Raw genomic sequence first — 24,098 nt, 5'->3', positions numbered from 1 at the left:
GTCTTTGGATGGTTCTTCAGTGGGTGCCTGTAGTCTCTCCTCACACCTCCGTTCACCTCCATGCCTCATGGTGATCTCTCCTCAGACCAACAAGCTTAACTCTTTAGCTAGCCCCCCCTTCTTGCAAAGTAGGCTGGGCTTGGTAGTTCCACCCACTGTACAAATCAATGGGGCTGTAATGTGATGAGACTTCAAGTCCCGTGGTCCTCTGCTGCTGCTTTATTGGCTCCCTCTCCCTGCCATTAGGGACACAGGAAGAGGAGAGGGAGATGGAGAAATCCCCCACAGGGACTGACCATGCTCTCCCTCAGTGAGTGCCTGTGTCAGTGTCTTTTCAGTCCGGCGGTCGCTGGTGGAAATGGCGGGAGGTGCGGGACCACAGGTGATAGAGTAGCCCCCCGCTACACACTCCCCCCACCAAAGGACCTTTGGTCCGCCAAAGGAGGTAAAAAGTCTAGGACCTGTTGCATGCTTTTGATATACACAAGGAAAAAAAAAAAACAGGTTAGTGTGCACAGGAAACCATACAATTTACATCTGCATAAAACCCTGGCAGAGGGACATCCCATCAATTAGCATAGGTGGGGAGGTTGTCTTGCCTACAGGCCACAGTAACTGTAATGGCCCAGCTAGATGTGCCAGGAGGTGAGTGTTAGAAACCAAGAAATTAGGCAGAGACAGAAGTACAGTTAAATCACACTTGTTTAATAATAAAAGTAAAAAGAACAAACATAGTCAAAACATAGCCGAAGTTCAGTAACCAGAACTCTGGGCTCTGCTAGGCATCGTCTATCCTTGGGGTGATATATTGGTCGGGAATGGTCCTTCAGTTCAGCATCAGGTAGTCAATATCCAGCCTCAGTGACCCATTCTTCTTCTGTACCACCACTATTGTGGAAGCGTATAGACTCTGGGACTCTCGGATGATACCTGCCCTCTTCAACTCTGCCAGTTTTTCACACAGATCTTACTAGTCCCCTAAAGGAGTCCATCAAACTCTTTCTCTGAACGGCTTATGCACTCGAAGAGATGGATCCGGTATTGGGCACTTTTTGCACACCCCACATCAAATTCACTCTTGGAGAATGCAGCCTGCCATCTCAGGAGCTGAGTCTTGGTCCTTTCTTTCCATTCAGGCAAAAGGGGAGTATTCTTTGGATAGAACTCCTCCACAGAGATCCCATCCTTTGCTCCCCCCACCAAATCAGGCGGCGGGACAGGGGTGGCCAGATTCACTTGTTCCAGCAACATATGAGCCAGCATCTTCACTGGCAAGGCTTTTATGTTGCGGACACTAACCAAGATCTTTCCGTGACTCCTTTGCAACCCTTTGGTTGAAAACACCTCTGGAATTATCTCCACTCCCATGTCTTCTCTCTGTCCGTTCGATTCAAGGACAATGAAAGGGCCTGGCTGCTTCCAATTTAGCTTGACAGATGCTCGTAAATAAGCCACTTTACCAGGCTGTAACACCTTCTCACACTGGTCCAAGCGCCAGATCTTTCCCACTTCTTCAGGTGGAGCCTTCTGTTTTTGTACCAGGCGCTGGTAGGCTTGTCTCAGCATGGGGTGCACACGTGTACTTGAAGTGCCCGGCTCCAGAGAAAGAGGGGTCAACAGCCTTCTGACAAGATCAGTATTGGTCCTTATGATGAGAGAACTCTTACTGCCCCCTGGTGGGCGAGAACAGACCATTGCCTGAGTGTCAAAAGTCTTGGCTTTACCAGCCATGGAGGGATCGAAGGTCAGCTTGACCGGTATATAGCCATCATAAGAAACTTCTGAGTCACAATGTCCTATATCTGCAGCTCTTCCAACTTCTGCAAAGGTAGGTACTTGAGGTGCCTGTCATAGAAGTCTCTGTAGAGAAGGGTCACTTAAGCTCCAGTATCCAGAAGGGCCTTGGCGTAGACTCCATTTACTTGGATGGGAACAACAGGAGAAGATCCCACCAGCTTGTCAGAGAGCATGGAGGAAGTGGTGGCCCTGGCCTGTTTGGTGATTTGTATCTGCGCTCCTCTCTGCAGAGATTCTGATCGGGCTTAAGTCTGCGCTAAGTTCTGGGAGTCTGGTGTGCATTGACTCTCCGACACCAGGCAGCAGGCGTCAAAGGAAACGGGACACTGGGTTGCTTGGAGGCAACAACGGGGGACCCTCTGCAAGGGTTTGGACTTCCGCTAATGTCTCTTTGCGTCATTGGTTTTGAGCCCGCTACCGTAGATGGGCACCCGGTTGGCTCCTTCACCAGAGCCCTCCAAAGTTTCCCTCTGGCTTTTGGCACTGTGCTTCAGGCTTCACTGAGCTTGGATACACCCGTCCATTAATGTCCCACATAATTTCAGAATACCTCGGTATGCTCAATGGCACTCCTCACTGGTACACGTGAAAATGCTCATTATCAGCTCCGATATAGACACTAGTATGGTTATACGTGCATCGCTACCAAATATCCATAATATCCCTGTAATTATGGATAATCAAACATTAAAATCACTTGATCTTACCGGATCTAACAAATATCAATTTACTGGGGTGATGTTTTGGCCAGAAAATTTGATAAAAGGGGGTCATTAATCACTTAATAAGTCTCTAATTATGTGAGATCTAATCTCATCCTTATGTACCGTCACCTAATATCTCTAACGTTAAAACCACTTCATATTACCGGATCTAAGGAATATCTATTAGCCTAGATGATTTTTGGCCAGAAAATTGCATGTGGGGGCTAACTAATCTTTATGTACCACCTAATATCTCTATTTTTATGTGGAATATCTCTGAAATTATGTGAGATCTGACGTTAAAACCACTTGATCTTACCGGATCTAACAAATATCTATTAGCCTGAAAGATTTTTGGCCAGAAAATTTGATAAGGATGGGTTGGCCCCCCCTTATGTACCACCTAATATGTCTAATTTTATGTGGAATAGCTCTGAAATTATGTGAGATCTAACATTAAAACCACTTGACCTTACCGGATCTAATGAATATCTATTAGTCTATATGATTTTTGGCCAGAAAATTGCATGTGGGGGGGGGGGGCTAACCCGTCCTTATGTGCCACCTAATATCTCTATTTTTATGTGGAATATCTCTGAAATTATGTGAGATCTAACGTTAAAACCACTTGATCTTAGCGGATCTAATGAATATCTATTGGCCTGAATGATTTTTGGCCAGAAAATTGCATGTGGGGGGCTATCCCGTCCTTATGTACCACCTAATATCTCTATTGTTATGTGGAATATCTCTAAAATTATGGGAGATCTAACGTTAAAAACACTTAATCTTACCGGATCTAATGAATATCTATTAGTCTAGATGATCATTAATCACTTAATAAGTCTCTAATTATGTGAGATCTAACGTTAAAACCACTTGATCTTATCGGATCTAACAAATAGCTTCCAAAATAGCTGTTTGGTCAATTTTTTGATAAGGGGGGGCTGATGACGGGTTAGCCCTCCCCCCCCCCCCCAGCAAATAACTGTTAATATTGCTTCTTCTGTGTGAGATCTAATGCAAACAACGGTTGATCGAACCCGATCTAACAAAGATCTAACAAACTGCATAAGATTTTTTTCAAAATTTTTGATATGGGGGGGTGGGCTAACCCCACAGAGGTTAAATCCCCTACCCTATCCAAGTTCCTAAAGTTAAAACTACAACAACAACACCCCTAGACTGGTATTTGACTACATAGCGCCTAATTGTGTGTCTACTTGGCTGCAGGAAATACCTTGTGCCCGGCTGTCAGTGAAGAAATAAGGACTATCTATTTAATATTCAAGCGGCTTCTATGGGGGTAGCGCTACACAGGCAACATCAAATCGGAGGTCTATCAGCCACAGCTCAATGAACATCTATCAACCTCTGGAGGGACTCCAGGGTTCCAGGGAATTTCTGGTCTAATGGTTCGTATTTGAATATCCAGTCACAGTCTGGGAAAAGACAAGAACGGTAATTGTTATTAAACTGCAGCACAAAGGACTGCGCTGTGTGGCACAGCTGTGTAGATCTTAAAACTGTATGGATAATACTACACATAAAACAGCTCCCATTTATTGTACGTATTTATTCTATTTAGCTGTTTGCCTGGAGTTCATCTTTAAAAGGGGAAGAAAGGAATACGTACACTACTAAAGTCAGAGCAATGTTTGTTTGCCTACCACCAGTCCTTTTTGGGTTGATTTACTAACATCTGGTACAGCTGCGCATGGTAAGCTTCTAACTTCAGCTTGTTTATTTAAAGTGTAAGTAAACCCCCCTATCGTTTTCAGCCAAGGAAGCTGCCATCTTTGCCTCTGTTTAATATAAAACTACCATGATGCTGCACATGTGATCAGTCATGATACCAGCCATTGGATGGTTTAACAGTTTGATTGAGAGCACAACCAATGGGAGTGTTACATTTCCGGCATGCCCCGGAAATGAAATTGTTTTATGGATGGGTTTACTTCCGCTTTAAGCTTTGACAAAAAACTTAAAGCTGATTGGTTTCTATGCAGAGCTGCACCTGATTTGTCACTCTCCAGTTTTGGTAAATCAACCCCTATTTGTTTTGTTTTGGACTTACCTTTCACTCTCAGGTAGGTCCCACAGGAACTGTAGCTTATATTATTTGCAGTCACCTGGCACTTATACAAGCCACTCTGATTCGTCTGTACGCTCTTAATCTGCAGATCCTTTGTGTTGTCTTTTAAGGTATATACTTCTAGAATGGACCAAATCTTATTTTCTGATCTGTCTTCTTTTTTCCGGTACAGTAACCAGGTGATGTCCACCTTCTCTTCACCCTGGCTCTCATAGTTACATGGAATCTTCGTATTGTCACCTGGGTTGACACTGATGGAGGTTGGTACCCATAGCATCTTCAGACCATGAGAAGGAATGACTGGAAAAGAAAAACAGCCAAGGATCAGCATCAAAGAATTCCTAAAACAGTCAGGTCAAATGTGGCCACACGTGGACATCTCACTCCTTTGTGATCTTCAGCCTGCTGAAAAAGTATGTCCAGTTGGTAAAATCTACACTTCCTTATCATTTTGAAGTAAGCGCTGCGTAAACTGTTGGCGCTATATAAATCAATAATAATAATAATAATATGGACCCTTTCTTGGGGATAAAATCTCACACATTGCTGTTATTGCTATAACATTTGTTACCAGTGCTGTTGGAATTACGTAAATGTGGACCTCAGTGCTGTACCTGTGATGAATGGAAAGTTGCAGACCAAAAACATCACTGGATAAAACTTTACTCTTTGACTATGCCTACTGAAACACATCAGTTGGCAATTTTTGGCCATGTACCTACTGTTGGCTGAGTTATGAGTGGGGACTTGCTGCTGACTAAAAGTAGAGACAAGCTCCCTGATTGGCACCCAATACTGCCATGGAGGACAAGGAGAGGTTAGTGTTTAGAGTAATCTTGTTTTTGCCAGCTTGTCTAACTGTGGACCTCAGTGGACGTGATGAGGACCTGTGCAGGACTCTCTATGTATAAGCACATTGGGGTGAAATGCATTGGTGTTGGCAATTCTTGGGTAGGGACTTGCTGCTAGCTGAGTTAGTCAGCAGCGAGTCTCTCCTTTCCTAACTCAGCCAGCGAGTCCCAAGAATTGCCAACTTGCAATCCCCCCCCCCCCCCCCCGATGTGCTTATACATAGAGAGTCCTGCAATGATCAGGGCAGTTTTTAAGGCAGGGCAAAAGGGGCAGTTGCCCTGGGCCCTGTCATTGTGGGGCCCAAAGCAGCTGCCTCATACTTGCCAACTATCCTGGTTTAAATTCCCTTGTCCCTTGAGGTTTAGTCCTGTGCTGTGTCCTGATATCTCAGTGTGAAGTGCTGCTACTAATGCTGCCCAGCTCTGCCCTATTGTTGTGTACAGATGACTCACCTGCAGACCCTGTGTTTACATGTAAATTACCGGCATTCATATGTAAATAGCGGCGGCCGGCGGCATTGATATGTATATCATGCCCCCCTGAGGTCATATCCACAGTAATCTCTAGCAACCAAACAACAAGCAGAAATCATGTGTTCTAACCTCTAGCAACCAGTCAGTGAGCGGTAATGATACACTGTAACCTCTGGCAACCAATCGCAATAGCTGCCTGATCTGATTCAGTAAACTGATTTTGAGTCTAGGTGCTATTTATTGTATGTCTCAGAGCAGGTGGAGAGCAAAACTACATGGGCGGGGGAGCCAAGAAAAGTTTTGCCCAGGGTCCAATCAATATTAAAGACGGCCCTGGCAATGATCTTCATGAGGTTCACTAAAATCCACAGTTAGACAACATGGGAAAAACAACACCACTGCAGACGCTAAACTCTCCCTGCCCTCCATGATAGTATTGGGTGCTGACCAGAGATCTCATCTCAACTCTTAGCCCTTGTACACACGGTCGGACATTCCGACGGAAAATGTCCGATCAGACATTGTTGTCGGATAATCCGACCGTGTATGGGCTCCATCGGACTTTTTCCATTGGAACGTCCGACCAACAAAGTTTGAGAGCTGGATATAAAATTTTCCCACAACATGATCCGATCGGATTTCATTCGATCGTTTGTAGAGAATTCCGATCGGACAAAGTGCCACGCATGCTCAGATCAAATTACGAGACCAAAGCTATTGGCTACTAGCCTGAACGTAGTCCCGTCGTTACGTACGAACGTCATCACGTTCCGAACGATCGGATTTTCCTAAAACTTTGACCGACCGTGTGTATACAACACCGGTTTCGGACAAAATCCGTCTGAAAAAATCTGACGTATTTTGTAGTAGGAATTTCCAACCGTGTGTAGAAGGGCTTAGATAGCAGCAAGTTCCCGCTCCTAAGAGATGAGACAAGCTCCCTAGTCAGCACCCAATACTATCATCTTTGTTGTCTAACTGTGGACCTCTCTGGACATCATGAGGACCTTTGCAGGGCTAGTATAAGCACATTAGAGTAAAATGCATCAGTGTTGGCAATTGTTGGGTAGAGACTCACTGCTGGTTGAGTTAGGAGCAGATACTTGCTGCTGCCTAGCAGTGGAGACAAGCTTCCTGGTCAGCACCCAATACTGCCATGGAGGACAAGGACAGTTTAGTGCCTGGAGTGGTGCTGTTTTCCCCATATTGTCTAACTGTGGACCTCAGTGGGCTCATTCAGCTTACTGCCAGGTTAGGTACACAAGGCGGCCATTTTTATCTATTTAGTTATTTTTGGGTTGTTGAACAGCCATGAGCCAAACTCTTACCCAGTTGACTTTAATGGGTGAGTTTGACAGGAAGTGCCACCTCTCAATAGACAAGCTGTGTTACATTTGATGTGCACAGTAGAGCAATGGTAGGTAAAACAAATTCACGTGATAGTGAAACCATTATATACAATCACTGGCCACTTTATTAGGTAAACCTTGCTACTACTGGGTTGAATCCCCCTTTGCTTTCAGAACTGCCTTAATTCTTCATGGCATAGATTCAACAAGGTGTTCGAAATATTCCTGAGTGACTTTGGTCCATATTGACATGATAGCATCATGCAGTTGCTGTAGATTTTCTGGCTGCACATCCATGATGCTAGTCTCCCATTTCACCACATCCCAAAGGTGCTCTATTGGATTGAGATCTGGTGACTGTGGAGGCCATTGAAGTACAGTGTCATGTTCAAAAAAACAGTTTGAGATGATTTGAGCTTTGTCACATGGTGCATTATCCTGCTAGAAGTAACCATCAGAAAATGGGTACACTGCTGTCATAAATGGATGGACATGGTCAGCAACAATGCTCAGGTAGGCCATGGCATTTAAACAATGCTCAATTAGTGCTAAGGGGCCCAAAGTGAGAAAATATTCCTCACACTTTTACACCACCACCAGCCTGAACTGTTGATACAAGGCAGGATGGATCAATGCTTTCATGTTGTTTACAACAAATTCTGACCCGACCATCTTAGGCCCCTTTCAAACTGTTGGACCGTTCAGGTCCGCCTGTCAGTTTAGACCTGAACGGGCGCTGCATGTTAGTCTATGGAGCGACGGATGGATGGCACTACGTTCGGATCCGTCGCTGGCGGATCAGATTGGGTGAGATCTGATGAAAAGGGACATGCTGTCCGTTTTCATCTGATCTCTCCATAGAAACCAGCGGCGCTCAACAAGCCCCTCCCCGGTCAGTGAGCAGAGAGGGACCTGTCATCCGCCAGCTCAGCGGAGATCAGCGAAGCGATCCCCCGCTGAGCTGGCGGACAGAGGCGGACTCCGTGGAAGCGGATCCGCCTCGTGAGAATGAGGCCTTAATGTTGCAGCTGAAATCAAGACTCATCAGACCAGGCAACGTTTTTCCAATCTTCTATTGTCCAATTTTGATGATCCTGTGAGAATTGTAGCCTCAATTTCCTGTTCTTAGCGGACAGGAGTGGCACCCTGTGTGGTCTTCTGCTGCTGTATGCCATCTGCTTCAAGGTTCGATGTATTGTGCATTCAGAGATGATTCTGCATACCTTGGTTGTAACGAGTGGTTATTTGAGTTACTGTTGCCTTTCTATCACCTCAAACAAATCTGTCCATTCTCCTCTGACATCAGTCGTGTGGGCATTTTGCTCCACACGACTGCCGCTCACTGGATATTTTCTCTTTTTTGGACCATTCTCTGTAAACCTGAGAGATGGTTGTGTGTGAAAATCCCAGTAGATCAGCAGTTTTTGAAATACTCAGATCAGCCCGTCTGGCACTAACAACCATGCCGCTTTCAAAGTCACTTAAATCCCCTTTCTTCCCCATTCTGATGCTCGGTTTGAATTTCAGCAAGTTGTCTTAACCAGGTCTAGACGCCTAAATGCATTGAGTTGCTGCCGTGTGATTGGCTGATTAGCAATTTGTGTTACCAAGCAATTGAACAGATGTACCAAATAAAGTGGCCGGTGAATGTAGATACTTTTGTTTTTAGCTATCGGTTTAGTAGAATGGAACAGTCTCAATCATCTTTGAAGTCACTTGATTGTACTTTGCACCACCCATTGTCTCTTGGGATATAGAGAATGATGCATTTTATTCTCAGGTGTTTCCTGTTCCTCTTTCTGTGATAATCTACCCATCGGAGACGCTGAAAATAAAGCGGAACTCTGGTCAAAACCTTTTTTTTGTGGTTAATATAGGGTGGGGGAGCGTGATCTTCACGTGGAGGTCTCCAAGGTCCAAATTCCCACAGAGCAGCAGTATAGATTTATTTTTTGAGCCCCCAAAAAGCATCGTCATTTTCATCACTTGTGAAAAATAAAACCTGCCTGGAGTTTGCATGTCCTCTCTGTGCCTGCGTGGGTTTCCTCCGGGTACTCCGGTTTCCTCCCACAAACCAAAGACATGCAGGTAGGTTAATTGGCTCCTGTCCAAAATTGGCCCTAGTATATGAATGGGGACCTTGGATTGTGGGCTCCTTGAGGGTAGGGACCAATGTGAGTGTGTAATGTACAGGGATAAGGACAATTGTAGATGCTCAGGTTGGACTGGTGTCTTTATTCAACCTTACTAACTATGAAACTATGAAACATTTTGGGAGTCGCTGACCCAGGAGAAGCATGGAGATCAGGAGTTCTTGTCTCATTTGCCTTTGGGGCTCTTTCAGACTTGTGGTGCCCTCTGAAGAACGATCTGCAATAGGATTGCTTTTCAGAAGGCATGTGGCAGGAGGTGAGGAGGCTTACATCCTCCCCAATGCCTGATTTGACCCTAGAATGCCACACTACCACGTCGCAATCTTGTGTATTGCACACTTTTGCGGCGTGTCCCGATTAAACTCAACAGGCGAGTTTGATAGGTGATACGGCATCTGCGCAGCCCCACCCGTCTGTATTGGGACAGTTCATGTGGAAGGAGGCCATAAAACCGCAGCTCAGACACGTTTTCAGACCACCCGTATGTAAAGGACACTTGTCAGCGGCTCATAAAGCACTAAGAATATTAGATCAGTCTGACTACCAGGCCACATTTTCAAATTAGGTGCAGCACTTGAATATAATCAGACACAGAACCGCTATAATTCACATCATGTATTAAAAACGATCAGTAGGCGGCCTGCTGGGAATGGAACATTTCCAATATGAATGAAAAGAATATTTAAGCCAAAATAGGTTTTGGATAAAAATGGAAAATTGTCCAAAACGATCTGGAATAATTACAAGTGAACTTCCAAATAAACCTGGGCCCATCAGAGTGCCCCTTTTCATCAGAGTCCTCTTTAGAGACCCCTTACAAAAGAATCCCCATCAAAGTCCCCTTTAAAACAGGGTCCCCATTATAGCCCTCTTAAATTAGTGTCCCCATCAATGTCCCCCTTACACCAGAGTCCTCATTAGAGCCCACTTACATCACAGTCCCCATCAAGCTCACCTTATAGCAGAGTCCCCATTAGAACCCCTTACATCAAAGTTGCCATCAAAGTCCCCCTTACATCAGAGTCCCCAATAGAACCCCTCACATCAGAGTCCCCATTAAAGCCCCCTTACATCAATGTCCCCATTAGAGCCCCCCTTACATCAGAGTCCCTATTAAAGTGCCCCTTACATCAGAGTCCCCATCAAAGTCCCCCTTGCATCAGAGTTTTTATTAAAGCCCCCTTATATCAATATCACCATTAGAGCCCCCCCCTACATCAGAGTCCCTATCAAAGATCCCCTTACACCACAGTCCCCTTACATTAGGGTCTCCATGAAAGTTGCTCTTACATCAGAGTCCCCATTAAAGCTCCCTTACATCAATGTCCCCATTAGAGACCCCCTTACATCAGAGTCCCCATTAGAACCCCTTACATCAGGGTACCCATCAAAGTCCCCCTTACATCAAAGTCCCCATTAAAGCCCCCTTATATCAATATCACCATTAGAGCCCCCCCCCCCCTACATCAGAGTCCCTATCAAAGATCCCCTTACACCACAGTCCCCTTACATTAGGGTCTCCATGAAAGTTGCTCTTACATCAGAGTCCCCATTAAAGCTCCCTTACATCAATGTCCCCATTAGAGACCCCCTTACATCAGAGTCCCCATTAGAACCCCTTACATCAGGGTACCCATCAAAGTCCCCCTTACATCAAAGTCCCCATTAAAGCCCCCTTACATCAATGTCCCCATTAGAGCCCCCCCCCCCCACATCAGAGTCCCTATCAAAGATCCCCTTACACCATAGTCCCCTTACATTAGGGCCTCCATGAAAGTTGCTCTTACATCAGAGTCCCCATTAAAGCTCCCTTACATCAATGTCCTCATTAGAGACCCCCTTACATCAGAGTCCCCATTAGAACCCCTTACATCAGGGTACCCATCAAAGGCCCCCTTACATCAAAGTCCCCATTAAAGCCCCCTTATATCAATATCACCATTAGAGCCCCCCCCCCCCTACATCAGAGTCCATATCAAAGATCCCCTTACACCACAGTCCCCTTACATTAGGGTCTCCATGAAAGTTGCTCTTACATCAGAGTCCCCATTAAAGCTCCCTTACATCAATGTCCCCATTAGAGACCCCCTTACATCAGAGTCCCCATTAGAACCCCTTACATCAGGGTACCCATCAAAGGCCCCCTTACATCAAAGTCCCCATTAAAGCCCCCTTATATCAATATCACCATTAGAGCCCCCCCCCCCCTACATCAGAGTCCCTATCAAAGATCCCCTTACACCACAGTCCCCTTACATTAGGGTCTCCATGAAAGTTGCTCTTACATCAGAGTCCCCATTAAAGCTCCCTTACATTAATGTCCCCATTAGAGACCCCCTTACATCAGAGTCCCCATTAGAACCCCTTACATCAGGGTACCCATCAAAGTCCCCCTTACATCAAAGTCCCCATTAAAGCCCCCTTACATCAATGTCCCCATTAGAGCCCCCCCTACATCAGAGTCCCTATCAAAGATCCCCTTACACCATAGTCCCCTTACATCAGGGTCCCCATGAAAGTTCCTCTTACATCAGAGTCCCCATTAAAGCCCCCTTACATCAATGTCCCCATTAGAGCCCCCCCCCCACATCAGAGTCCCTATCAAAGATCCCCTTACACCATAGTCCCCTTACATCAGGGTCCCCATGAAAGTTCCTCTTACATCAGAGTCCCCATTAAAGCTCCCTTACATCAATGTCCCCATTAGAGCCCCCCCCCCTTACATCAGAGTCCCCATTAGATACCCTTACATCAGAGTACCCATCAAAGTCCCCCCTTACAGCCCCTTTACATCAGAGTCCCTATCAAAGTCCCCCTTACAGCCCCATTACAACAGAGTCCCCATCAAAGTCCCCCTTGCATCAGAGTCCCCATTATAGCCCCTTTACATCAGAGTCCCCATCAAAGTCCCCCTTGCATCAGAGTCCCCATTAAAGCCCCCTTACATCAATGACCCCATTAGGGACCCCCCTTACATCAGCGTCCCTATAAAAGTGAACCTTACAACAGAGTCCCCATCAGAGCCCCCTTACATCAGGGTCCCCATCAAAGTTCCTCTTACATCAGAGTCCCCATTAAAGCCTCCTTACATTAATGTGGAAGGATTAGAACCTCTCCCAAGTTTTATAAAGAGTCAGCCACTTGCCCATTATCATCATTTGTGTAACCTTTTACAAAGTAAAAACCCAATGTGTGGTCCAAGGACCCTTTGGCACCTTTTGTGCGACCCTCCTGCCCCAATGGCGAGCTGAAATATCAGCAATCATTACTGTCTAGCAGTCTTGTGTAATATGCCTCCAGTCTCTGACAGTCTCCGTATATTAACAGTCTCTGGCAAACCTCTGCAGCTTAGACTGAATAATTTGTGCGCCCCTTGGGGATTGCAGGGGCCAAAGATGAAGCCCCCCCCCCCCCCCCACCTAGTAAATTTCTCATCACTGCTTTAAGAGCTCACCTGAGAGGACCACCAGGAGCAAAGTGGCCACAGCATGGCATGATAGATGTGGGGCTTTGACCTCCATGTTCTCTATCTCCCCCTGAATATCGTAGATCTGGACTCCGGGACCCTCGTCTAAACTCTTGTTATTTTTGCCTATTTGACTGATTAGAGGAAGGTGGGGAAGAGGAGATCTGCTCCACTGATTCACAGAACATAACAAGCTAAACTATGCAGCTAATTAGAGACATTTAAATTTCCAATGTATCTAAAGCCCCATACACACTATCAGATTTTCTGCTGATTTTTGTCTTCAGATTTACCAAAACCATATAATATGAGGTCAAACCTTAAGAGTTTCAATTTGTATGCAATCAGGCAGGCCCTTCCACTACATGGTTTTGGTAAATCTGAAGACAAAAATCTGCAGAAAATCTGATAGTGTGTATGGGGCTTTAGACACATCTCCCATCCAGAATTCACAAGCTAAAGCTACAGAAAGTTACTCTATCAACAGCTAAAGCCATAACTAAAACACATAAAGATGTTTTATTTGCAGAAGGATTTGTAAAGTAATGTAGTGATATCCCTTCTCTGTTGTTTTATAGCTACACAATTCTTCTGACTTTGTGCCACTGCCCCACCTCCGTTTGCTCTTTGAATTACCATTGAACATCATCACACATCCTGAACTGCTTCTGCCCCGACAGGTGGTAAGCTTACCACCATCTACAAACTAGTTTATGGTAGATTGCTTTTCAGAGGTGGTATAGCAGCGGGGCTGGCAGACATTCAAGCAGCGGCGGACCATCCATATGGGGTGCAGGGGCGCCTCCCCCCAATCCATACGCCTGGCCCCCAATCTACATGCAGGGCACTGGACACATGGTATTTAAGCATTTTTTTTTTTAAGCATGTGATTAGAGCCTGAAGCTTCAAAAAAGGATGGGCTCGGGGCGCAGAGTAATATTATAACAATATTTGCTATTGTCTTCCTGCTTCTCCACCCCACCAATCAGGAGTCTCAGGACCCACTTCCTGTTCAGCTGGGAGGAGAAGCAACGGCCTCGGAGTGAAGAGCGATCGCTGCCTTCCCGTCGGTCTCCCATGGGGGGGGGGGGGGGGTGGTTGGTTGGCATTGGTTTGCCGCCCCCTCCCAATTATTGAGCACCAGCCGCCACTGCATTCAAGTGGCAGCACAGCCAGACTTTTGACCTGAATTTTCTCTACTGCAATAAAGGAATGCAGCCTGGTCATCTCCCTGCTCCCAGCCTGTGATTGGGCAGTGGAGGAATAGCAGCACAGTAATGTGTCATCCCTCTGCTCTGCTCTCACCTAATGTAAGAGTATTCTCAGCCACTTCATATGCACCGCACCACACTTAATATCTTCCAGTCCTACTCCTCCCTCTGCCAGTCTGAGTACTGCTGTATAGCAGATTACAAGAGGCTGTCACCGAGTCAAATTCAACTCCTGCCACTAGTTGCAAAAAATGCATAAATCAATAATCAATAATAAATCAATACCAATAATAAAATATATCAATACCAATAATAAAAGGTTGCGGGTTGCAGGCTGCGGGCTGCGGGCAGCCAATCAGAGACTCAGGCTGTAAATAATGAGGAGCCCTTATATACAACAAAGCAGGCAGCCAATAATAACCCTGACCTAATGTAGGGAGAATTAAAGAAGAGACACCTAAGATGGGAGGAGGGGAAGGGTGTTCTGTTCTTTCCTCATATTATATACCCTCGCCTAGAGCCATGGTGGGTACGGGGGCTTAGCCTGTGAAGGGGGAGGACTGAAGCCCTTTTTAATCTTTCACAGCAGGGCAGCCAGACATTAACCGCTATGTAATTTACAGGCGTTATAGGCTGGCTGCTTTGCTGCTACAGACTATTAAGGGCTCCTTGTTATTCACAGCCTAAGCCTCCGATTGGCTGTCCATCGCCTTTTATTATTGGTTGAGTCTGAGATAGCTCTTTGACCATGGTAGTCAAAGAGCTATCTCAGATTTACCCAATAACAGAAATGCTGCAAGCTGCGGGCAGCCAACCAGAGACTCCAGCAATGGCCAACTAATTGGTACTAATGGTGTTACGCTGGGGTTATTGGCTGGCTGCTTTGCTGTAAGCGAGGAGACCCCACCATCACCACTGAAGAGCAGGAGGGGTAAAAGATTGGGGGGAAATAAGGATCATCACCCCACCGCCACACACAAGGTGCCCCTTCAGCCGCCCTTCTGTGTTCTCCCAGCCAAGAAGGAAACATGGCGACCAGAATGAGAAGACAAGATGGTGACAGCTCAGCACACAACCCCATCTTCTTTTCCCTGCCCCCATGTAGCTTCTCTAAATGCCTCCTCTGTCCCCATCTCTCTTTTTCCCTGGCTCTGTCCCTTTGTCCCTATGTTGCACCCGGGGCGACCGTACCGGCTGCCCCCTTCCTTCTCCCTACGCCACTGTGTGGGACAATATACAGTACATATTGCCCCAGAGGTGCCACAACTGGAAATAACCCGGGTCTCTGCTGCAGTAAGTCAAGCCAATCTAAACTCTGATTTATTCAGTTCCCCCTAAATCTAGCTTGGCTGACAGCTCTCTTTTCTTTCACTAGGTGGCCATGTCACCTCTGTTATTAGTGTAGTAGGTTTGAATAAGGAATATGCATATATTTTCCCAGCCAACCACTAGGAGTTTCCTGTGCCAGTGGTGCATTGTGGGAAAGGGTATAAATATTTGGAGCTCTCTTCCTCCAGGCCCTGGCCTGAGGGGGGTGCATGTGATGGAACTGCTTCTTTAGGCCCAATAGCCTGAAAGGGCCTGAATGAGATTAGCCTGGTGCTGCTGCTCTTTACTGGACACAGGATGGAGACCCATGGAGGTTGACTGACTGCTAAAAAATAGGCACATAATGGAGTCCCATGGAGGCTAGTTGACTCTCCTGCAGAAGATTAGGCACAGGATTGAGTCCCACGGAGGCTGGTTGACTCTCCTGCTGGAGATTAGACACAGGATGGAGTCCCATGGAGGCTAGTTGACTCTCCTACAAAAGATTAGGCAAAGGATTGAGTCTCACAAAGGCCAGTTGACTCTCCTGCAGAAGATAAGGCACAGGATGGAGTCCCACTAAGGCTGATTCATGCTCCCGAAGATTAGGCACAGAATGGAGTCCCATGTAGGGTGGTTGACTGTCCTGTAGAAGATTAGGCACAGGATGGAGTCCCATGGAGGGTGGGTGACTCTCCTGCAGAAGATTAGGAACAGAATGGAGATCCGTGGAGGCTGGTTGACCCTCCTGCACAAGATTAGTCACAGGATGGATTCCTATAAAGGTTGGCTGACTCTCCTGCAGAAGATTAGGCACAGAATGGAGTCCCATGAGGCTGCTTGACTCTGCTGTAGAAGATTAGGCACAGAATAGGGTCCCTTGGAGGCTGGCTCACTCTTGCAGAAGATTAGGAACAGGATAGTTGGAGCTAGATGACTCACCTGGAGAAATAGTATGATGTTGCTACTGGTTATGATCGCTAAGGAGCTTTGAAACAAGAGTGTCAATCTTGGCCTAAAGATTGACACTCATATCTACGCCGATATGCTGTGCCCCTGCTCCCTCATCACAAGTAGTTGATGTGTTTCCTGTGACAGCAGGAAGTAAGAGGAGCGGTTCTGGAGATGTAGACAGCACTGGAGCGATGACATTTAGCCAAGTATGTGTTTGGGGATGGGGTGGAAGAGGCCAAGTAGTGGGTCATTTTTTACTTTAATCGAATGTATTAAATTGGTTGTAAACCTCAGACATGAAATATGAACAAAGCATATCCCTCTATAGCGTTTACTTGTCTCAATTAAGAGCATTGTCATTTCAGTGTCATTTCTGTCTGCTGCTTTGTTTCTCTGCTATCAGCATGAGTCACTTTTGACAAGTTTTCCTGACACCAAGAGAAAAATGGTGACAGGGAGGGAGCTCCAGCTGATTGGCAGCCTCGGCTCTGTTCCTGTGTGCTGTGTGGAGGGGGCGTGCCGCTTCCTTCCAATCAATTCTCAGCTCTGTTCCTGGTTTACAACCACTTTAAGGTAAAAAAAAAAACATTTAGACCCACTTTAAGACTTCATGCGCAGTACCATACAGGGGCTGTACAGTGTGCCGAGCCTGACTAATGACTTTCCTGGGACCCGCTACCACTTCATGCAGTCGCCTCTTTTCAAGAATCTCAATGAGTGGCTGTAAACAGCAGCAGCAGGCCCTGGGAATGTCATTATACAGATTCTGCATGCTGTATGGTTCCTGTACAGCAGGGGTGCCCAACCAGTGGCCCACGGAGCCCTCTGATGTGGCCCGCGACCTCCTGCTCTGGGATGGATTAGAATAGAATACTGTTATTAATAGTAAGTTTATTACTAAAACCACAGTGTATATATGGGCATATCTGTTCTGCAGCGGTTAATGGGCTGCTTTCAAACTGATTCGCAGGTGCAGAGCAGTGTACCTGAGGGTTACCTACACTGAGCCATAGGCCCCTTTTACACGGTCAGTCCGACCCAATTGGACCCTCCATTCACCTCTAAAGAGTAGCAGTTGTAAATTGACTTGTGTCCGTTTACAAACGCCTACCTCCAATCCAAACCGCAAAAAAAAAAAAAAAAGTAGAGTGGGCTCTATAGAGTAGAGTGGGCTGCCATGGACCCTCTCCGCTTATTGTGGCCCCATGACTGGTTACCAATTTGCTTAGGTGGGCCTCAGTCTTCAAAAGGTTGGGCACCCCTGCTGTACGGCCATGTGCATGAAGCCTTTAATATGTTAGCAGCTACAGCTAAGTAGATCAGGGTTTTTCAACCTGGGGTTCTGCAGAGTCCTCATCTGGTGTTAACGTCTGTGCAGTGTGTTGTTTCCTGTGCAGTTCGATTCTGCAAGAGAGAGAGAGAGAGAGAGAACAAAGTCTGCACGGCTCTCTCCTCCTCCCTGTAGCTATTTGTACTATTGGCAGCAAAGCAGAAAACTGTTAGGGCCGCTCCACCCGTGTCCTACCAACCAATGACATCATCACCTGTTAAGGACATGTCAGGCAGCACTACAGCTATCTGCTATGCTGGCAATACTACACATAGGGGGTTATTTACGAAAGGCAAATCCACTTTGTACTACAAAGTGCACTTGAAATTGCACTGAAAGTGCACTCGCTGTAAATCTGAGGGGTAGATCTGAAATGAGGGGAAGCTCTGCTGATTTTATTATCCGATCATGTGCAAGCCAAAATTCTGTTTTTTATTTTCCTTGCATGTCCCCCTCAGATTTACAGTGACTGCACTTCCAAGTGCACTTTCAGTGCAATTTCAAGTGTACTTTGCACTTGTAGTTTGCACTTGTAGTGCAAAGTGGATTTGCCTTTCGTAAATAACCCCCATAGCCACAGGGAGGAGGAGAGAGCCCATATTTATGCTAGTAGGGGGGATTTAAATTGGTTGTAAACTCATTACAACCACTTTAACCTACAGGTAAGCCTAAATTAAGGCTTACCTGCAGGTGCAAGAAATATCTCCTAAACCTAAAAGGTTTAGGAGATATTTTCAGAGATAGAGGCACCGATGTCTACAGCGCATGCACCGTAGACATCGGGTGCAGGCGCACTGAGCTTGCCGTTTCTAATGGCGAACATGTCGTTAATGGCGGCATCAGCGCGCATGCGCGGGAATGACGTCTTTGCGGCTACGGCCAGTCACAGCGGCGGAGCCACGATACCCAGAAGTCACTGCGGGATAGATGGCAGCGTTGGAGGAGGCGAACGATGGCCGATTCGGGGGCTTCGTTCTCTATGCATACTAGCTCATTATGCCTTTGTCTTGCAGGGTGTATTTTTTTATCATGTTTTACTTCCTCTTTAAAGGGATTGTGCTGGGAGAGGGGTTGGGGTGGTGACGATCGGAGTGGGGTTTGTGCTAGAAATGGGGATTTTGGAACAGGGGGGTTTGTGCTAGGAGGGGGGATTTGGAGGGTTTGTGCTTGGAGGAGGAATTTGAGGAGTGGGGGGGGGTTGTGCTACCAGGGGAGATTTGATGGGGGATTTGTGTTAGAAGGGGGGATTTGGAGGAGTTACAACCTAAGATCACTGAACTTTGCCTCACAGGCTACATTTTAGGGTTTGTTTGCACCAGGGGCAGTGAGGTAACGTCTGCAAAAATCACAGGTTTTCCTGTACCACACAAAAAAATGTGCTCTTTTGCAGTGACATGTGGGTCACATTATTTCTTAATAACACCCCCACGCATCTAGCAAATGTGTGTACGTTTGTGCCCAATAATATAAAAAAAACAAAAGACGAGCGTGAAGATGCAAAAAAGCACGTGCTCGGACACAGAACAGAACGAGCCCTCAGAGTACTGTGCATTGGGACTGTGCACAGTTAGGGGTGCCATGACTGAAAAAAGGTTGAAAAACACTGAATTAAATTATACATATACTGAAATCAAAGAAAAATGAGCAATTTTGTGCATGTTTGCCAAGCACTCCCCTATTGCGCACCATCACATAACATAGGATCTTGCAATGTGGATGCAATTATTATACAATAACACTAGGTGGCAGCATACCTCTGTCGAAATGGCATATAACAACAATTACAGATAGACGATCTTCGCTGTGACCCAGGATCCCCAAACCTAGGGTTGCCACCTTTTCTTCAAGTCAAACCCGAACAGTTTTGTGGCGCACAGAAATTTCTTTTTTATAGTATAAGCTATACATCTATTTTGCTACTAAATAACATTTCTAATCATATGTATATAAGTTAATAACAAAAGTCCTCTTTTACATCAGAGTCCACAGAGTTCCCCTTTTACCTCTGAACTCTGGGGACTCTGACATAAGGGATGCTCTGTGAACCCTGATTTATGGGGGAACACTGAGTACTCTGATGTACAGAGAGGACTCTGCTGTAAGGGGAAACACTGGTGTAAAGGGTAACTCTGATGTAAGGGGTGCTCTGAGAACCCTGATTTGACTTAGTGTACTCTCTCTGAGGAAGGAGAGGGAAGGGGGGAGACTTCATTCAGAGACAGGGATGGATGGTGAGCTCACTCACCCCTTGGCAGTCTGCACCTCTCATTCAGATGGATCTGAGGCTGCTGGACTTCAAATTTCCAGCCTCAACTTTCCTTTTCTGAGGCACAGCGCCAGGGATTGGAGTGTGGGCAGACACAGAGGGGTAGGGATGGGGGGGGAAGAGGTGCAGCTCAAGCCCTCTCTCTTCTCCCGTCTGTATGTGTTGGTGGGGGCGTGGAGGGTATGGTTTGTTAGTGGTGGCTTTGGGCAGTGTGAAAGACAGTGTAACAGACACTCTCAGCAGTGAAAACTGCAGCCAGAAACCCTGCTGGGAAACCATAGTCCAGTCTAAATAATGTGTCCGGGTTTCAGGCAGTCTGAAACCTGGACGCATGATTCCAAACCCGAACTGTCCGGGTGAATCCTGGACAGGTGGCAACCCTACCCAAACCCAGGGTGCAAATAACATCAACAGTATCCTGTTTAGACTTCTACTCTACCTTCTTCCATCCTTTGTGTCTTCCTATTAGGGATGCACTGATACCACCTTTTTAAGACCAAGTACAAGTACCAATACTTTTTTCAAGTACTTGTAGATAGGGATGTGCTTGATGTTCAGATCGAACATACGTACAACTCAAACATCGGCTGTTTGCCTGTTCACCGAAGAGCAAACATTACGGGGTGTTTGTGGAAAATTTGAGCGCCACAGAACGCCCCATAATACAGTGCATTGCTGTATGATGATTGGCCAAAGCATGCACCTGACCTGCATGCTTTGGCCAAACCCAGCACCCTCTTCTAAGAGAGTCATAATTGGCCAAAGACAGGGTGCCCTTGGTCAATCATGTCTCAGGGGGACTAAGTCCACGCCCCACACTATATAAGGCAGTCTACATGGTGGCCCTGTGTAGTGTTGTTGGTGTGGACGGAGGGATAGCTTGATTTAAGCAGGCAGGTTATTCAGTTAGTGGCAGTGTATTTGAGAATATATATATATATATATATATATATATATATATATATATATATATATATATATTCTACTATGCATCCAGTGTAGGCTATATCTATAGTGCATTTTGTGGTGTACTGTTTCTAATACACTTCAGGTGGTGTCTTAATATAAATATATATATATATATTACATATACTGTACTGTGTTGCGTATATCTACAGTGCATTCCGTGGTGTACTGTTTCTAATATGCTTCAGGCGGTGTCTTTATATATAAAGACACCGCCTGAAGCATATTAGAAACAGTACACCACGGAATGCACTGTAGATATACGCAACACTGGATGCAGAGGATAGATAGATAGATAGATAGATAGATAGATAGATAGATAGATAGATAGATATTGTTTTCTAAATAGTACAGCGCTGTGTCTCATTAAATAATGTGCGTACAAAATTTATATCAAACATTTCATGATCAAAAAATATTTTAAATTAAAAATTGAAAATGCCAAAAAATTAAAAAAAAACTGTTCATTTATGTCAATGCTTCAAAAACAATCACCGCTGTGTGTGTTCATCCTCAAAAGGACCAATATCCAGTGAACACCTCCACCAGCTAAAGTGCCTGCTCACCTCAAAAATGAATGTAAAAGCACAGACAAATCACTCCTAGTGTCCACCACAATGGATCAACTTTCACGCTCCAATGGTAATCCTGCAGTCTTCAGACTGCTTCCTCTGTGTTGGTAATCAGTGTTTGTATTGCCATTAGACAAACCTTCCTTCACTTTCTCATAAGTGCTCAATCTCACTATTACTTCCATGGGTTATAGACATGAAACAACAAACACAAGTGCCATAGTGTACTCTGTTTGCATGTTTATTAAAAGCCCACAAAACAAATCCACTTACAAGATAAAAACTTTAAAACAGCATGTCTCAAATCATCACTTCATTCACCGCACATCAACACTCAGGATGCTTCACAGATTGGGCGCCTTCCCTCTAAACACGTGTCGGCATCTCATTGGCCTTCATCAGTATCTACTGATGAAGGCCAATGAGAAGCCCACAAGTGCTGGTTGTGGGCATGGTGCATCCTCTGCAGGTGGCTGTGGGGCACGCTTGTCCTTTTTTTTCTGCTGCTGGCCGTGTTATTGAGCCAGAACATGCAAAAGAGTTGGTGGAGTGGATAACAAAGCCGTCCTCATCCATCTCATCCTCTGTCACTCAAGCTCAGAGCAATTTGCCTTCTAATGCAGCTGCCAAAGTGGCCTATTCCACGGCTGCTTGTCCGCAGTCACTTCTTCCGTAACCCCACCGTCATGCACGGAGTATGTCCCCAGAAACAGAAATATTCGGTCACAGTGTCGGGTACATGCAGCTGGAGGATGCGCAGTTATTTGATGTTGGTTCCCAGGTTAAGGAAGGGAGTAACGTGAGCCTAGAGAGAGGGGGTGCCCAAGAAGGACAAGAAACTGGCAGTTATGTTGCCCCAGCTGCAGCATACTACCAAGGTTGCTCCGGTGATGAGGAGGGAGGGGATGATAAGGTCACTGACTCTACTTGGGTGCCTGAGAGAAGAGAGGAGGAGGAAGCACCACTCCAACGGGGCAGTCCTCTAGGGGGCAGCTAAAGGGCAGCCCCCCTATTGCATCACACCGCAAAGCTCCACAGGTGCAGGGCACTGCTGACTCCCTGCTGACTTTTAATAGTTCCTTGGTGTGGGCCTTTATGGACACATGTGCAGCAGATCACAGCGTTGCTGTTTGCAACGCGGATCAAGCATGGCCAGAACAGCAGCCGCTTGGGCACCACATGCTTGACCAGACATATGATGACCTGTCATGCAGTGCGCTGGCGACAGCACTTGAAAGACCCACATCAAAGAAAAAGGCGGACTTCTCCTTGTTCCTCATCTGGGATCTCCAACCCCCCTATACCTCCAGTCTTTTTAAAAACCTGCACTGAGAGGAATAAAGGTATAGCAATATTCTAAAGTACGCTGCACTTTCAAAAATAAAATCCAAATAGTGAAATGAAAAAAGGTAACAATGTGCTATATGTCAACAGCAATAAAGTGATAACGTGCTAAGTTACAAACAATATTCCAAATAAAGTGCTTTCGTGACGGATATGATAAAACATCCATATGGTGAGAAAAAAAAAGCAAACAATAAAATCCTAAAAACAATATGATGGTAAACCAAACTAAAAAATCCTTATTACAATAATATTTATATGTCTAATATATATATATATATTGTAATATTTGGGGTTATTTTAGCTTAAAGGTAGAGCTTACCAGTGAGCTGGATCCACACCAGATGTCGTTTAAGGGCTCGTAGGCCCACTTTTATTAAAGAAAGAAAAGTCAGATAACAAAATAGTTGCCCACACAGGGGTTTCAGCTTTCCACAGCAGTAATGTATGTAGAACCAAAAATACCAAGCCACCTGGCTCTCTTTAGCAGCACTGCTGCTCAGACTTCTGCTGCAGCCCTCTTGGCTCTTTAACAGAGTTCCCGTACACCCAGTACCTCAGTACTCTTTAACAGCTTCTCTTTCAGCCCACAAGCTTGGACCCTCTGTCTACTCTGACAGACCGACCTGTGCAGACATGCACACTTCTTCTCCCTTACACGCCTGGACTCCTCGGGAGGGTGGAGCCCAGAACCATGGTGTTGGCTTTGTTTTAAGCCCAAGACCCACCTGTGCAATCATCCAGCCAGACTGCTGGCTGTCCCCAAAACCCGGTCCCAGGATTGGAGATTCACCACATATCCCCCCCCTTTGTTTCGACCCAGAGGGCGGAACACCCAAGTTACTTTTGGCACCTCTGTGCCAGATACCATTTACAGAAGTACCCTCCTGTCCAACCTCGCTTCTCCTAACGGGGAACTCCACCCAATGCCTCCTTTGGTGTCTCCCTCTAAGCCTTACTGTCACTCTGCTATGCGCTTTGATGCGACCTTCCCAACTTTTCTTCCGAGTGAATTTCCATAAGCACTTCCTCTCCTGAAATCTTAATGGGTTCCCGTTGGTCTTCCTACCAACCCTTCTGCCTCCACGCTTCAGGTTCCCAGGTTTCCCCAAAACTCTCTCAGCAGTACTGTTCTGAGACTGTAGGGGGCCTATTTCTATAGTGTTTAGAACAGAACCCCACCTCTTATTTCTGGTACCTGACTCAGCAGTCACTAATTGATTACTAGGTTTACCTGTACCTTTGGACACCACATTAT

At 45.9% G+C, this 24,098-nt stretch overlaps 1 protein-coding gene across 1 annotated transcript in view; it reads right to left on the bottom strand.

Annotated features, from left to right (window-relative positions):
- The window catches only part of CD79A (CD79a molecule), a 44,564-nt gene extending 31,520 nt beyond the window's left edge, over window positions 1–13,044 (bottom strand). Inside the window, exons 1-2 of the mRNA XM_077456665.1 lie at window positions 12,878–13,044; window positions 4,579–4,896 (exon numbers count right to left, since the gene is read on the bottom strand). Coding sequence (XP_077312791.1) covers window positions 4,579–4,896; window positions 12,878–12,944 — 385 coding nt within the window. The 5' untranslated portion in view covers window positions 12,945–13,044. The remainder of the gene's footprint in view (window positions 1–4,578; window positions 4,897–12,877) is intronic.
- Window positions 13,045–24,098: the final 11,054 nt, after the last annotated feature.

Source organism: Lithobates pipiens, unplaced genomic scaffold (assembly GCF_037356315.1).
Source record: "Lithobates pipiens isolate NorthernLeopardFrog02 unplaced genomic scaffold, aLitPip1_a1.2 Scaffold_27, whole genome shotgun sequence".
In the NCBI taxonomy this organism is placed as follows: Eukaryota; Metazoa; Chordata; class Amphibia; order Anura; family Ranidae; genus Lithobates; species Lithobates pipiens.
The sequence above is the reverse complement of the archived record's forward strand: the minus strand, read 5'-3'. Positions and strand labels throughout refer to the sequence as shown.